The sequence below is a fragment of the Stegodyphus dumicola genome, chromosome 2 (assembly GCF_044657685.1).
Source record: "Stegodyphus dumicola isolate Sdum_Otavi_A_Nest chromosome 2, ASM4465768v1".
NCBI classification, from domain to species: Eukaryota; Metazoa; Arthropoda; class Arachnida; order Araneae; family Eresidae; genus Stegodyphus; species Stegodyphus dumicola.
Genome location: NC_140769.1, coordinates 232,913,577 through 232,928,978, shown reverse-complemented (window position 1 = coordinate 232,928,978; position 15,402 = coordinate 232,913,577). Strand labels below are relative to the sequence as shown.

The 15,402-nt window shown below is 34.2% G+C and overlaps 1 protein-coding gene across 1 annotated transcript in view; it reads left to right on the top strand.

The window, feature by feature from the left end:
• The window catches only part of LOC118194980 (uncharacterized), a 237,792-nt gene extending 223,182 nt beyond the window's left edge, over positions 1–14,610 (top strand). Inside the window, exons 23-28 of the mRNA XM_085810268.1 lie at positions 233–429; positions 3,376–3,521; positions 3,620–3,662; positions 9,349–9,535; positions 12,713–12,848; positions 13,227–14,610. Coding sequence (XP_085666394.1) covers positions 233–429; positions 3,376–3,521; positions 3,620–3,662; positions 9,349–9,535; positions 12,713–12,848; positions 13,227–13,278 — 761 coding nt within the window. The 3' untranslated portion in view covers positions 13,279–14,610. The remainder of the gene's footprint in view (positions 1–232; positions 430–3,375; positions 3,522–3,619; positions 3,663–9,348; positions 9,536–12,712; positions 12,849–13,226) is intronic.
• The last annotated feature ends 792 nt before the right edge of the window (positions 14,611–15,402 follow it).

Sequence of the window (15,402 nt, the reverse complement as noted above, 5' to 3'; positions counted from 1 at the left end):
TCCATTTATCACTTATTCCCTCGTGTGACAGTAGTAGGTCATGTCCATGAAAATAATTGACACATGTCTGCGAATCGTAAACGAGATTTTCCAAAGCTTCTATTTATTATTACTTTGCATCAGTGATTCTTTGTATATAAGAGAATTATGTGTGCCTAAAGAAAAGAAATAACCTCTCATAATTTCATGTGCCTGAATCAGCGAAAGAGGAACATGATTTTTTTGCTTCTAGGAACGGAAGTGCTAAAGATGGAAGTAAGCAGGACGTGCCACATGCTTGCTCCAGTTCTTACAGACTCTCCTCCACCCCCTGTATATTCTGGTTACTTGCAACGTTTGAGTGCACGTAGCGTCACTGGACGGCGCTGGTGTCGGCGCTGGTTCGCCGTGAAGTTGGATGGCGTCTTCTATTGGTACAGAACAAATAAGGTAACCGAACAATAAATTGGAGATACAATGTTTATTAATAGAATCGTTTAATACATTAATTTGTTATGCTGTAATTACTTTGACCAGTTTTTTTTTTTCTTAATTCTTCGAAAAATTATGCAGATCAATATCTCACCCAGTATAATTCATTTCTTTCTTTTCTTCACATCATCCCAACATTCGAAACCACGATCGATTTCTTCCATTCTTCATTGTTAAAATTTCTAATAATTTTGTGAAATCTAGTTTTTTTATTATTTTACTCTTACGTCATTGCTATAGGAGGCAAGCTTATTAAAGATCTTAAATACGTAATTTATGATCAGTTTTAGGTGACGAAATGGTCTTGTCACCTGTAACTTCCGATGATAGTAGCGTTAAAAATATTAACAGTCTCACTACAGTATTGTGAAGAGATCTTTTGCACAGATTGACGTTTGAATAAAGCCCATACTAAGCCTTTTGTGAAAGAATTTCTTGCCCTAAATAAGTTACCGCCATGGCGTATCATGCATTTCTCAGTCTTAAGATTTTGAAAAACTATCATTGCCTGATGGTATGTATAAGTTTAAAGCATTTTAAAAGATTTTTTGTGATATATTTGTTTTTAATGCTTCCAAAATTAATGAGAAATTTAAATTTAATCACATACTGCTCAACAGAGGTAAATATTATATACGTTACAATATTATTCATCAGGATATTTTTATTCTTTAAAAAAGAAAGAATGCCGTTCATAAATCTTCGGCGGCATAATTAGTACCTTTGGTTGAATACTTTTCTTAAAAAAACGACATCTTTTGTATAATTATCCTAATTTTGTACGTGAATGTAGTTGCTTCTAATGTCTATTCAGGGATAAAATTATTTCAACTTTAATAGATACATATGAAAAACTTATGGTTAGGGATTTTTACTGTGATTTAGTTTTAAACTCATTATTTTTCTCAATTTTGTATTCGACGTCAAGCTGGATAAACATTTTTACTAGATCAGTAAGTCATTCCCGATCCATCAAACAGCGAATGTAAGAATTTACAGTTTTAGTTTTAAAAATTGTCTTTGATCTTGTTACAGAAACTGGCGTTGTCATAAAAAAATACCAGACCAGTAACAACATCTAAGAAACCAATTTTCAAATTATTTTTGCGTATACATGAGAGTACATCTACTGTAGAATTATCTTTTGGGATTCAAGTTGCTGTTAATAATAATTCACTAAATCAGTCTGCTGTCTCAACATATTCAAAGAAAATGTAGAATCAAGGGGGGGAAATTGAAGCTACGTTTTGAAATGTAAACTGAAAAACTATGCAAAAGATTTTGCTGTTTTATGTTCTTCTGAAAAGACTAAAGTAAATCCAAACATGTGGAATAATTTATACATATTCGATTAGTTCAGTTTATTCCATGTATTCATAAATGACATAATATGAATCATTTGGAACTTGGTGGTGGCGTAATAGATGCGTAGCGAAGAAACTTGGCAAGGCAGGCATGGCCGGATTCAAGATAAGTTTCTTATTGAAGAAAACAATTCTGGTTTCCCAATATTTAGTTCACATCCGGACGGGCATCTTATGCGCCCTACATTTTTGTTAACTCAGCACATATTCAATGAACAAAGAAGGTAGCCGCAAAGCGTCTTGTCAGGAGGAAAGCTTAGGTGAAAGTGTCACAGCAATTCAGAGGAAGAAGGGAGGGATTCATCTCTAACTCAAACTGAAAGTTCGAGTTAAAGATGTTTTGGTTTACAATTATTTAGTGATTGGGCAAAGGTATCTGCATTAAGCATTACTTAAGATCGCATGATTATTTTGAATGACGCAGTGTAGACCTAAAGCGCTATTTTTAAGATAGAGAGAGTCAAATCCCCAATTTAAATGAAATTTAATTTTATTTAAATCCCCAATTTAAATGAAAAATAAAAGAGGTTATAGCCAATTAAAATTACAATTTTGCTCATTTTTTATCTTACATATATATTTATATACGTGGCCATTGTGGCCTTTGAGGCAATGAACAAGCGGATTTTCTTGAAACAAGAGGTGCCAGTTTACTACAACTTTCTAATAGAGCCATTTCTTATTGGAGGATTAAACTGTTTTTAAAAAATTTGTTTATGTCTAATATCTTATGAGATCTTCAGACTTGTACAGCCTTAAAAAGTTGGAGAATGATAAGTCCATCTTCTATTTCCAATTGCCCAAGACGCAATGCAGTTGCTGCTTTCCATCTGTCTAAAGGAGATGGTTGTCTTGGTGCCTGCTCACCTGCACTACATAGGCATTTCAAGCGATCCTATTTGCCCACTTTTTGTGATTCTAGAGAAGAAATGGGCAGGGACCACCTGCTTCGATGTGGGGCTCTTCGTGGTTTCCAGAGGAGTCTAGATACTAGGAGGCAAGAGCACTTCTTAGGCAATGACTTCGGTCTTTTTGTTCTTACTTCTATTATTTGTAACCTCTGTTTATGACATTTTAGTCCTTTGTAACTTTTTGCCTTGCCATTGGAAATAATATATGTTGTTGACCCATTCAGATTGTAATCTGTTTCGGTAAAAACGAAATATAGTGTTCGAAAATAAGCAAGATATATCTGAAAGGAAAACGTATAAATCGTAACATGCAAGATCTCTCTTTCAGCACTGGGACTTCCGTACCAAAAGTATTGTATCCTTTGTTATAAAGCACGCGACGGATATCTGCCCACGAGCAGGGATTGTCTTCTCGGAAAACTTTCTAAAAAAGTCGCTCGTATCTTCTTTACACATGGGTTTAAAACCACGAAAATCAATCATTCATGCAGCCATCTCTTTCGCCTTGGCTGGAACCCATATCAAAATACGAGCATTCAGCAGTCTTAACCACACAGCCATTGGTAGGCCGAAACTATTCTACTGACTAGCCCAAAACTGGATTCAATATTCTCATTTTTCTTTTCCAGGACCATGAGCCCCTTGGTGCACTGGGGCTGCAGAATCAGACAATTAGCCGCGTCCCGGAAGCCGGGGCGCCTCACGCCTTTAAGGTGTCCAAGATCGGAGAGAGCCCCTTTTACTTTTCGGCTGACGATGAGGACACCGCCACTAGGTAATTTTTTTTTAATTGAAATCTAAGATTTTGGACTGTATTCGACTTGAACTCTAGTTGACGGTTTCTAATGCGTAGTTTCTCGTTTTCTTACTTAGATGGATCAGTGCCTTGAACCAAGTTGCTGCGACAGCTTCTCGGGTAAGGGAGAAAAAATCGATTCAAAATATTTCTAGTCTAATTTCTGTGATCGTTATCTATACTTGGTCATGATAGTTTTCTAAAATTATTATTTATTACTCATAATATTATTTATTATTATGTATTACTGCTGCAAATCTTTAATTTTTAAAATTAGGCAAAACTTGACCTTGTATTAACATTGATTCCTGCTGAAAACTCCGATTAAAGACCGCTTCAATACAACTGTGGATCTAAAGTTGTATTGTACATATTCTTAAAGTTCAAATTTGTTTGCTTCTTATCCATATAATACTAACATCTCTTAATTTTCCGCGATAATTTAGAAGTTAGCTTAGGTTATTTGAATACGTAAAAACACACGAGGGCTATCTCTCTATGGGTTGCCTTTGTGGAGGACATTCTAAGGAAAACTATCCCGTATTCACGTTACGCATGGGAATAACTATGAAAGCTAAACATGCACCAAGCAGTTAGTGATAGGATTGAAGCATAGTCGAACTTCCAATATTCAGCGGTCTTAATTGTTCGGCCATTGCTGGGACGCAATAATTTAGAAATCATTCCTAAAAGGCTGTAGATTATTAAAATTATTAATGCAACAATATCATAAGTAAAATTCAGTAAATAAATTACACTTTAGCACTACAGTTCATAACAGATTTTAAAAACACTGCCATTTTGAAAATCAGAACGAATTCACGTTTCAGTGTCTAGAACTAGTAATATAAGTTCGTCATTGAACGAATTAATTGTTATACTTGCATAGTTTTTAATTATGTATTATTAATTTAATTACTTGTCTTCTATCATGCTTTTATGTGCAAATAATAACTGTCAAGAGTTGTTTTCGTTTGAATAAAATTAGTTTTAATTCGCAATAACCAATAAAGAAGCCGGTGGCGCAGTGGCTAGCGCGCTGCGCAGCAGCACCACAGGTCCGGGGTTCGATCTCCGGGCTGGGCAAGGTAGACTCAGCCTTTCGTTCCTTGAGTGGATCGATAAAATGAGTACCAAGATGGCTTGGGGACTAAACACCGAGGTTCTTGCGACAAACTGACTACTTCTCCAGGGCATATGCTCATGCACTCCGGGGCCCACGGTCAAGAAAGCAGATATAGGGCACTGCAGGCCTTGGCCCACTAGGGCTGTTACTCCACTGACGCCACTGAGTGTGTAATAAAGAAACAACAAACAACAACAGCAAAAACGAAAATCGCAAAGACGGCAAAAAACTGCAACAAAGAAAACAAAAATAATAGCATTCAATACAACCTAGATTCTGCAAGTGTACAAATTAAACGAAAAAAAGTCAGAATCAAGCTTATTTAAATTTTCCAGATTCACATCAGTTATTTACAATAGCTGTAAGACGTGGCTGGATTTAAAAGTTCAATTTTCCGTGTGAGATACAGTTTATTTTCAAGTGATACATTTTGTTTATGTTTAATATTTTTGCTTAATTCATAATTAATTGGTTAACAGCTATAGTTAAAATAAGATGCGTAAATATAAATCTAACAAAACTTTTATTTTTTCCAGTTGTATTCAATTAAATTTTGGTAAAATAAAGCAGTAAAATACATGGCTAGGCAATTGCTTCATTGCTCGTGACCAGGGTCAGAATTTCAGCAATAGCATTACATGGCTACTTAAGAAAGTGGTTCGTTATGAAAAACCATTGAAACCTCCTATTGTATTGCGTATCTTTGTTTATTCTATATGTGAAGAATTCTTTCCCGTTGTTGTGCATTCACTTCGTCAACGGCAATCAAGAAACTGCGATGAAAACGCCCATCAGAATGTCGAATGCTAAACTCATCCGTAGCTAAGTAACAAATGACTGAATATTGGCATCTCCAGTGGGCTTGATTGAATCTTGCGAATGCGATTGTTGCGTGGACATGTTCGTGATTTTCCCGTATGTAGCGTGCGTGCAAGACAGTTTTCCTTGAAATTCCTCTGCGAAAGCATGTCTCTTCTTAGGCATACTACCGGCCTCTTGCTTTCCCTTCATTAAATCAGTCGACCTTTCGAATGAAGGTAATTAAGCTTAAAATTACTAGAACTGGATATCATTAAATGCGTCAGACGGTTTTGCGATGTTACATCGTCTTTTTTTTATTATTTCTGTGCTATATCACAACTTCTTAGGCATATAGAGTGCATAAACTAATATTTTATTTATACTTGTTATTCCTTACTTTTTTAATTATAGATTATTATGAATACTTTTTCTTTATAAATCTTCCAATTTTATTTAAGATGAAGCGAATAAAAGAAATTAGGAAAAGCTTTTCTTTGAATTATTTGGAATACGATAAAGCACACAGCTTAGGTTATCGTCTTAAGAGAAGCTGGCCTTCGTGGAGGTTATTTTAAGGAAACCTAGTTCGTGTTTAAGTTATGTGTACTGAAAACCACGAACCTCTAATAAACCAACTCGTTAGTCGGGATTTAAACCCAGATCGAACTGCTAGTGCAACGAATTGACCGCTTGGCCGCTAGTAAGACCGAAAAACTAACAGGGCGTAAAATTTAAAAAGGAATAGGAATGCATTGAAAAGAATAAAAATATACTACTGAAAAATGTCAGTGGAAGAAACTACTACTACTGATGTTCTTGAAGCAGGTTTCGAGTCAAACTTATCAAACTCAAGTGATTCTTCAAATTCAACGAGAGATTAAGGAGTGTAAAGAACAAGGATAATAATGATTTAAAAGATGTTGGATTTTGACAACGTAAGATTAACGATGACACACAAGATCTTTCCCGTATATCAAGGTGCGGGTGTGGCTCCACATTTAAGTTTTGATTTTCCGAAAGTGATTCATGAGGGTTCGCCCGTCAAAGAAATGAACAGGAAACTTTACACCTTGAATGTCTGTTTTTAAATTCTGCCAAATAATAAGAAACTATCGCGGTAGTGGACGATGTTATCTCTTCCCGGGGAAACTCTTTTTCTTCAAATTGTTTGCTGTCAAAAGAACCCTCGAGTTTCTATTTTGAGGATGAATTCAACGTGTGGTGAATACTTAATTTTAAAATACCTTATTTTCAATTTAGCGTAGCCTATGTTCGATTTCTCAATCACTAGACGGAGTTGAAACTATAAAATGTAAAGGATATATGAAGGAACGGAAAACGGTATTTTGAAAATGTATCTCAGAACCTTTGTATGATAATGATATTGTGATGGGAAAGCAATACATTGACGCTTAGAGAATCATCAAGGAAAATTAGTAGAAAAATTGACTTTGTCACATGTACAAATTAGTCGTTGAATTTCAATGGCTTAGATGCAGCTTCTGTTGCTATGATTTTTGTTACTTTAAGAATATGTGAGATTTCCTTTAATTTGAATAACCATTTATTTTATGTTTGGAATCTATATTTTCACTTCTCTCTTTCTGTTTTCTAACCAGAATGCAAATGAGTTCGCTTATATTTAAGTGAGGTTTTGTCCTTTTTAAGTTAAAAAGACCTCGAAGGTTTATTACCGCATTGCTAGGTTTACTACTTCATATGAGTTCCTGTCTTCGGCCTTGCATTAGATTATCGATAGTTCACACCGGTGAATTTCCAATCCAAATTGCTCTGTGTGTGGCCTTTGCCTATGTTTATTTAAATTTAGCTTTAATATTTGACTTACTACTTCGAGTTTCTTTCCTTAAGTGCTGGCGGACTTGTAAGAGCCAGGAGTGACCTCTGTTGATCTTATTTAGTTTAAAATAAAGCGTCTTTTACGCCATTCTTAAGTTTCTGTTCCTACTTTTAGATTTTACCTAAATGAGGTCTATCAAACTTACACGTCAAACTTACACTTAACGTCTACAAAGAGTTCAGTGAAAGTGTACAATTGCGAAAAGGATATCTAAAATCTACAAACTGTAAAATATTTCTTCGTGCTTCTTTTTTCATCATTCCATCGATGAGTTCGTTTGATCGTAGAAATTCAATAGAACTGTTCATTCACTGAGTTCATACCACTTAAATGACACTTTGCGAGGAGTTAATGAGTGTTATAAAGTAGTTACTCGAAATGTTTAAGTACCACGGACTATTTAACGCGTCAAGAAAGGGAACATGAATCCTGGCCTGCTGCTTTTTGGCATTGCAGCTGTTTTCCTTCTCATATTTGCCTGGCCTGTTGGAATCCATTCCTTCTGTAAATTAAAAATACACAGGTTTATTTCTAAACTAAGAGACGGAATATAAAAGAATGTCACATAAACGTTCAGGCTTTAAACGCATTTTAATTAAAACGAGGAACTGAATTAAGAGTTCAGTAACTTTATTCAAAGAAATTATCTAAAAATCTAAGGAAATAAAAAAAAAATCTAAGGATCTCTTGTGCTGAAAGAAAGTAATGAAGAAGACTCACGAATTACCTAATTATCGTACGGAGCTGAACTGAGATGCGAAAGCCTGTTCTTCACTGGGCTCAGTGTTCAAAGAGATTTCAGCAGCTTTATGTTATTGATATTTACGGAAAGTCTCTCACTGAGAAAAAAAGACTTACTATTATTATTATGAATAGCCAGTTATTTTATGGTTTATATCTTTACTGCCACATTCTCGTCGTTTCTCTACCAGAATGCAAATTAGGTTCGAGAGTACTTACGCCGAGGTTTTTCGGACTGTACGACAGTAATCTTGAAAGGCATTAAATATGTCTTTCAAGGAGACTCTCAAAAAATTATATATAAATCTGAAAGACATATAATCAAAATTTCACCTTAAAAATGTGTACTTAGAATTTTAATCCATTACTAACCTATTGCTATTAAACAAAGTTAATTTTAAAAATCTAGTTTAATGTTTTTGTAATACTATCTACATTAAAAAAGTATTTCACTTTTAAATTTATATTGTATATTTAATATAAAATTGAAAACAGGTACGCCTTTATAGTAATTGTTTATCGTAAATAAATAACACTTTCTTCTAAAAATATTTTAACACAAATGCAAAATTTTTTATTTATCCTAAAGAAAGGAATACTTTAAAGTGTCGTCTCAAGTGCTGTTTCATTTTGAGACCTAAACAGTAATTACCTACGTATGTAAAGAATAAGTAACTGTCCAGTTAAAAAGTACTTATGAAATAAACCAATTAGAGTGAAGGTCTCTAATCAGAAAACTTGTTTGGTCAGCCGATTTTATTCTGTATTTCCGAGCAACCCCTTTTTTATCCATTCACCTCTTGTACTTGAGTAATTGTTCGATCTTAGATATTTCTCTTCTTTCCTCCCTCCATATCCCGATATAAAACTTCATACACGTGTTTCAAATACTATCGAATAAACGAAATGCCTTTCAGAAAACTGCTTGATCTGGAGGAAACAAAATTGATGATCCAGTCAGTGAAGAAACGATGTATAGTGCCCATGTATGTCTATAAATGAACTATTTGCAATTATCATGTGCAGGAGTGAAATGAAGCCCAGAAAAAACACATAATTGTAACAATATAACAATTGCTGTTATTGTAACATTATAACAATAGAGTAATAATTGATGCAAAAAGTGTTTTTACTTTGCAAATTTAATGCGCAGAACATTTCGGCAATGACTTTCATGCATCGTAAATAGCTACAGTACGCTGTGCTAGAAATTAAAACATAAGAAAGATCTGTAATCAAATATCAGGAAAATATAGAAATTGTCTTAATCAAACATGTAGGCGGACCCTTACGTGGACGAGAGCCTGCGAAATGCCCAGCTACCCCCAACTTCGATTCCAAACGTCGACTGCCAGGGTCCCTTGAGCAAGTTGAGCCAACGATGGAAGGCGTGGCGCAGGCGCTACTTCCTTCTCAAGGACGCCTCTCTCTACTTCTACGCTGATCGCAACGCCAAAGTTGCCTTAGGTAAGTATTAACTTCTTTTAATTTACTACACTTGGTTGTTGTACAAAGTAGCCAAAACCTCTTAAAGAAGTCACAAACTTATTTAACCGTTTGACTGCTACGCGGCGCAAAAGCGCTGCGTTCATTTGTCTCGAAAACCGCCCACTGCGAGTTTCAGTGTGTCTTTGTTGCTCCGTGGGTGTGAACGTGCGTAGTCTGACCTCATGCGTACTTTGTAACACGAGTGCATTCTAAAATAACTAACTGCTTTGCGGTTTTCGAGACAAATGAACGCAGCGCTTATGCGTCGCGTAGCAGTCAAACGGTTAAATTGAACAAATGGGTCTAATGACTTCATGAAAAGAATCGCAAGGAGAGGGATTTTGAAGATGCTGGATGTAAATATACAATGCTACTTTTTACCAATACAGGTTGTTCCGTCACGGTTAGAATATTTTGTCTATCTGTACCTGGCGTAACGACTGCAACATCACGCAATGTCCAAAATTTTGGTGGCTTGTATGGATAGCTTGTGTGGACTGTCAAGTTGAAAAACTTATCAATATTTGCTCTTTTTAACACATAATAATATCGCTTAAATGAGTAAAGATTACAGTTTAATTATAACAACTGACTGCCGCTTTTAACTAGGCAAAGTAAAAAGTGGCTCGGTGTGGGCCGAATGCTTTCTTCTCGCTTGCTGGTTATTACTGGGTTGCAGTCTTTAAAGCAGTGCAAACAGGCAAATTATTCTAACCGTGACGGAACAGAGGTCATTGTGGCATATCAACAGCTATGATACCAATCAAAGTTCTGAGAATAATATTAAATACTTTCTTCAAATTTCAGATATTCTAAATAGCTAGTTATCTTTGTGTTATATAATATGTAAGGTGTTTTCTTCCTCCTTACCGTCAGCTTTCGTGGAAGCACATCCGGCTAGCATTGGAGGGTCCAGCTTTCGAATCCCGGTGAGGGCATTACATATTTTTCATGTTTTCTACTTCAAAATAAGCCTGATGGCTCTACAGATGAGTTTGTTTCACTTGAATAAATCATTTTCGGAGATACCGGGGTGATGAATAGGTTCGGAATCCTGTATGGATGATTATTATTGAAATAAAATTTACCCTTTACTCCCCCATAGCATACAAAAATCCTAAGCATTAATTTAGAAAACTCCACGTCTTCTCGTTATTAAGAAAGTATAAAACGAAACTTCGAATAACAATGTATATCCTTTCAACAAAAGAATTCTGAGTGATTCTAACGCGAACCTTGATATAATTTCTACTGAGACTTAAAATTTTTAAACATGTCAGCAATAAATCTCAAAGCTTCATTTCATTTAGGCTCTTCTTCCGTAAAGAGAGGAATAAGCTGTCGTAAGTTCGTAATCAAACATATTTTTATTTTTGTGCTCTTGCTATTATTAAAGGTAGGACAAAATGATTCAAATATTGCAGAATAAGAACATCATAAAAGTAACTGATCAGTCGTCCTGCCAGTAATAGCATTTTAAACCTTGGCCTGGAAATAAAAGCAGAACTTTCATAGCAGAGAACTTGAAAGAAAAATTTGCAGTTTCGACACTTTAATATGATATAACAAAAGCAGATTCTCTTTTTCTTTCAATTTTCCGACTTCCTATGACGTATAAACGAGACTTCGCTTTTTTTCTTTTAATTATAATTCCCTTATAATTCTTTGTTCAGGGTAAAAGTACGAAGGTTACTTTTACCCTGTGCAGTTCTACAGACGAACGTGCAGCGGAGAGGTCTTCCTCTCTTTCTCCTTTACCTTAGTTTCATGTGACATTTTCAACTTGACAAGTTTCATTCTGATTCTAGTTGATGGCATTATGGCTAATGACGGAAGCATCAAGATACATATACAGGTACGAGAAATTCACCTTAAATAGAAACGTTAGCAATGCGGTATACGTAAGAAAATTGTTATATCCTATATAATTACGAGGTAAATGAGGATAAAACTCTCGCGCAATCGATTTGGAATATACTCAGATAACTTAAAAACAATATTTGCTAAAGTCTCATCACATCAAATACTCAACTGAGAATAAAGGTTTCTTCACGGTGATATTAAATTAAATTTAGCTGAGTGTTTGTTGAATTATTTTGGAATAATCAATGAAATAATTCCCATAATTTGCGTAATTTATGAAACTATGGTTTCTTTGTGATTTTTAAGAACTGTTCAACAGTAAACATCTGTTTCTTTATAACTGTTTAGTTAAAAATTTTGCATTGGTTTTCTTTTGTTACTCAGAATGAAACTGCTGTTTCTTTTAAAATAGTTGTTTACAGGTTGAACACGTTTGATCAAAGTTAAATGTATTTTTACAACAACAGGAAAATTATTGGAACGGTAAAGTGGAGCTATTGTAGAGACATTAGGTTATTTCGAAGCAGGAGACATAAAAAATGAACAATGCCCTCGCCGATATTCGAACCACGGGCCTCTCGAAAATGCGCCGAGTGTGCTGACCAGTACACCACGAAGGCATGCTAAGAAGGCGGGAGAAATACCTTATCTACTCCCCCTTTTAAAGAGCGACTGGGGATTAAGGGTCTCAATCGCCATACTTAGGTGGTGAAGAATGATCATCCACCACCTTTTAATAGTTCGGGTGCCACTGTAGAGACATTAGGTTCTTTCGAAGCAGGAGACATGAAAAATGAGCAGTGCCCTCCCCGGGATTTGAACCACGGACCTTTCGAATACACGCCGAGTGTGCTGACCGACCTTATACTATCATACGTAAAATGTTAATGATGTCCTCCTTTAAAATGTTTATGATTTTCTTTGCTTAATGATAATTTTTCTTCCTAGGTTACTTCCAGATTAATATTGCTATTGAGTGTAATTATATGTATAGAGAAATACATAGAGGAATAATAATTCCTCTTTGCAAGTTTCAGTTGCACTTTTTAGCAATGTATGATTGTATGTTATAAAGTATTTTCGTCTTTCTTTCCGCGTGCCTTCGTGGTGTAACTGGAAGCACACTCGTCTTCAGCATCAAAAAGATTCTAATGACGCTATAATGTACAGAGAAATGCTTGTTTATATAGTGTAAACTAAAAATGAATATCTGAAGAGTCCAGACGTTCCCATATGCTTTATAAGTAAAATTTCATTTATTTTCTTTTAATATATAAAATCTTCCTTTTTCAGGTCTCTTTCAGTTGCATGGTTATAAGGTCCAAAGCTGTAGTCTTCAAGGAAAGAAGAACACATTCGAAGCTATTCCGCCAGAACCACGGCTGAGGCATCTCTATTTCCTAGCAGATACAGAGAACGAGAAAAAGAGGTCAGTTTGCTGTTTCCAGAGCTTACTTTAAATATTGCATTTACTCCCAAAAATTCAATTTATCTCACAATTTACCACTAATCAATACAATGTGCAGCAAATTTAAAATTCAATCAAAGTGGCTTACGTATTACATGAATTATTAATCTTAACCGAATTAACTGATTAAAATTAATCTTAGTAAAATTTGAATACGTGTTGAATTTTTGCGGTATTTTGGACTAAATGAAAATTGTTTTGCGTAATATGTATTTTCTTTTTATTTTAGAATTTTGTTTAAAAGATATTTCTGATAATGGTCATCTTATGTATAAGTTTTGAGTAATATGAAGCTTTGAATATTCTGTAGCTGAAATAACTCTGCTGTATCTTTTTCAGGTGGTTGGCTGCATTAGAATATTCAATAGACCGTTGGATCAAAATAGGATAACGATGAAGGAATTAAGTATCAAGAAATACACGCAGTCCATAGAAAATTTAAACTCGTGGTCCAATTCATGCTCAGTGAGCCCTATGAAAATGAAATGTTGTAAAATGCTCATTGTAAATGTCATATTGCAAAGATCAATGACGTTTTTTATTAACTTATTTTGCCCTGGAAGATAATCACATTATTATATCTTTGAGTACAGGGCAATAATTGTGTGCATCTGGAGTGTAGTATTGTCACCAGCATAATGTAACAAAAAATACGTGAGATCTCTATATAAAAATTTGTGAAATGTTTTGATAAAGGCAGAATATGGAATGTTTTGGTAAAAGCGTAAAAATGTCGTAAACTGCCCAAATCCGTAAATATTGTGGAAACACTCGTAGGAGCAAATAATAAAACTGACTTTTCGTATTTGCCAAATCTGACTGACCTATTTTTTAATTTATTAATATGCTGAAATTTGTAATCTAAGGTTTTTGACGAGTTAAATTTTGGTTTTTATTATATAAAGCTATAATTTGCACTTTGGAAACTGCATTGAAGAAAGGTTATTATTGCAAATAATATCAGGATCGTTAAACGTAAAGTGATTTTTATAAGGTTCGAAGAAATGAGATGCAGCATTTAGTTATTTTTTGAACATTCCTGCACATTTTATATGGAAACTGCAGGTAAGACATGAATGATTCGAATGGCATTTTTGTCGGAAGAGTTTATATTTCAAAATGAGTTTAATTTACAATGGCAAGAAACAAAGCATATTTTATAAAATAATGATTATAGTGAACTATTTATTTTAGAGTTTGCTGAATATAAGCAAATCAAACGTAAATAAAATTTCTACTCAATCTAGCATATGAACAGTTTTGAGTCTCATTTGATTCGTATATAATATATCAAAATAAGGTATGTTCTTGCCGCCATAGCTAGAAGTTTGTAGGACTGAAATTCTGAATCTATATAGAATTATTGGGCGATTGATTTTAATTATTTTAATTTGCTGCACACGTCGAAGTTACCTTTTTCTTTGTTTTAAATTCACTTTAATTTTAATGTAAGGAAGCTCTCAGTGATATGACAGTATGAATTTTCAAACGTTCGGTTTTTTTGTTTATAACTGTTAGTGATTTGACCTTGTAAATTTTAAAACAATGAGTGTTTTAATATTTACTACTGTCGCTAGGGCTTGGTGCTATTAAAACTTACTTAATAGTAACTACAAAGAAAATTCAACGTTAAGAGTCTGATGCTACATCAGAATACCTCTAGATCACACTGCGAAATAATATAGATCAAAATCTTAGTGATTCATACTAACATCATGCATAACTAATGCTAACTGGATTATTACAACAGTTAGTGCTTCTTCTGTTCTTCTTTCAATTAAAAGCGAAATTAAAAGTATGAAGAATCACATAACGAAAATATAAATGATTTTCTTGCAGTTCTTTACTGGAATTTAAGCAGTACTGCCTTTTAGTTATAACTGTTGTAATTTAAGATGTCATCTTGAAGAACTCGTTTATAATCTTGAATGTCTCTAGTATCGTTTGAAGTCAAATTATTATAAATTTTAGGTAAGATAACTTTTTTGGTGCAATTTTTTTTTTTTGGGGGGGGGGGATTATACTTTGTTCTAAAGCTAAACTTAAAGACTACAGCAATCTGATTTAAAAAGCAACTAAAACAAAATCTTGCATATCTGTGATATTAATTGCGTTTCCACATTAGCATATGCTACACTTTCGAGAAATGTTATCGAAACCTTGCAATAGCTCTAAAATATGTTCTCTGAAATGTGAAAATTTAACAATTATAATTCATATAAGAGCCAAACATTACAATCTGGTAACGAAATGGGGAAAATTTATTTAAAAGACTGCATCAGATTGTTTCTACAAGTCTTTTTAACAACAAATACATGAGCATAAAATCTTTTGCTGTTTTGTTGAACAATCGATAAATATTTGATGCAACATTACATAATACTGCATGTGAAAATAATTCCCATTTGGTCATCATTTAAACAGCGTCATATTACTTAAAAACGCGCTTTAATAACCGAAAATAAAAGCAGTAATAACAATTATTTCTACTTCTAAGATTTCAATAGTTCTGTTA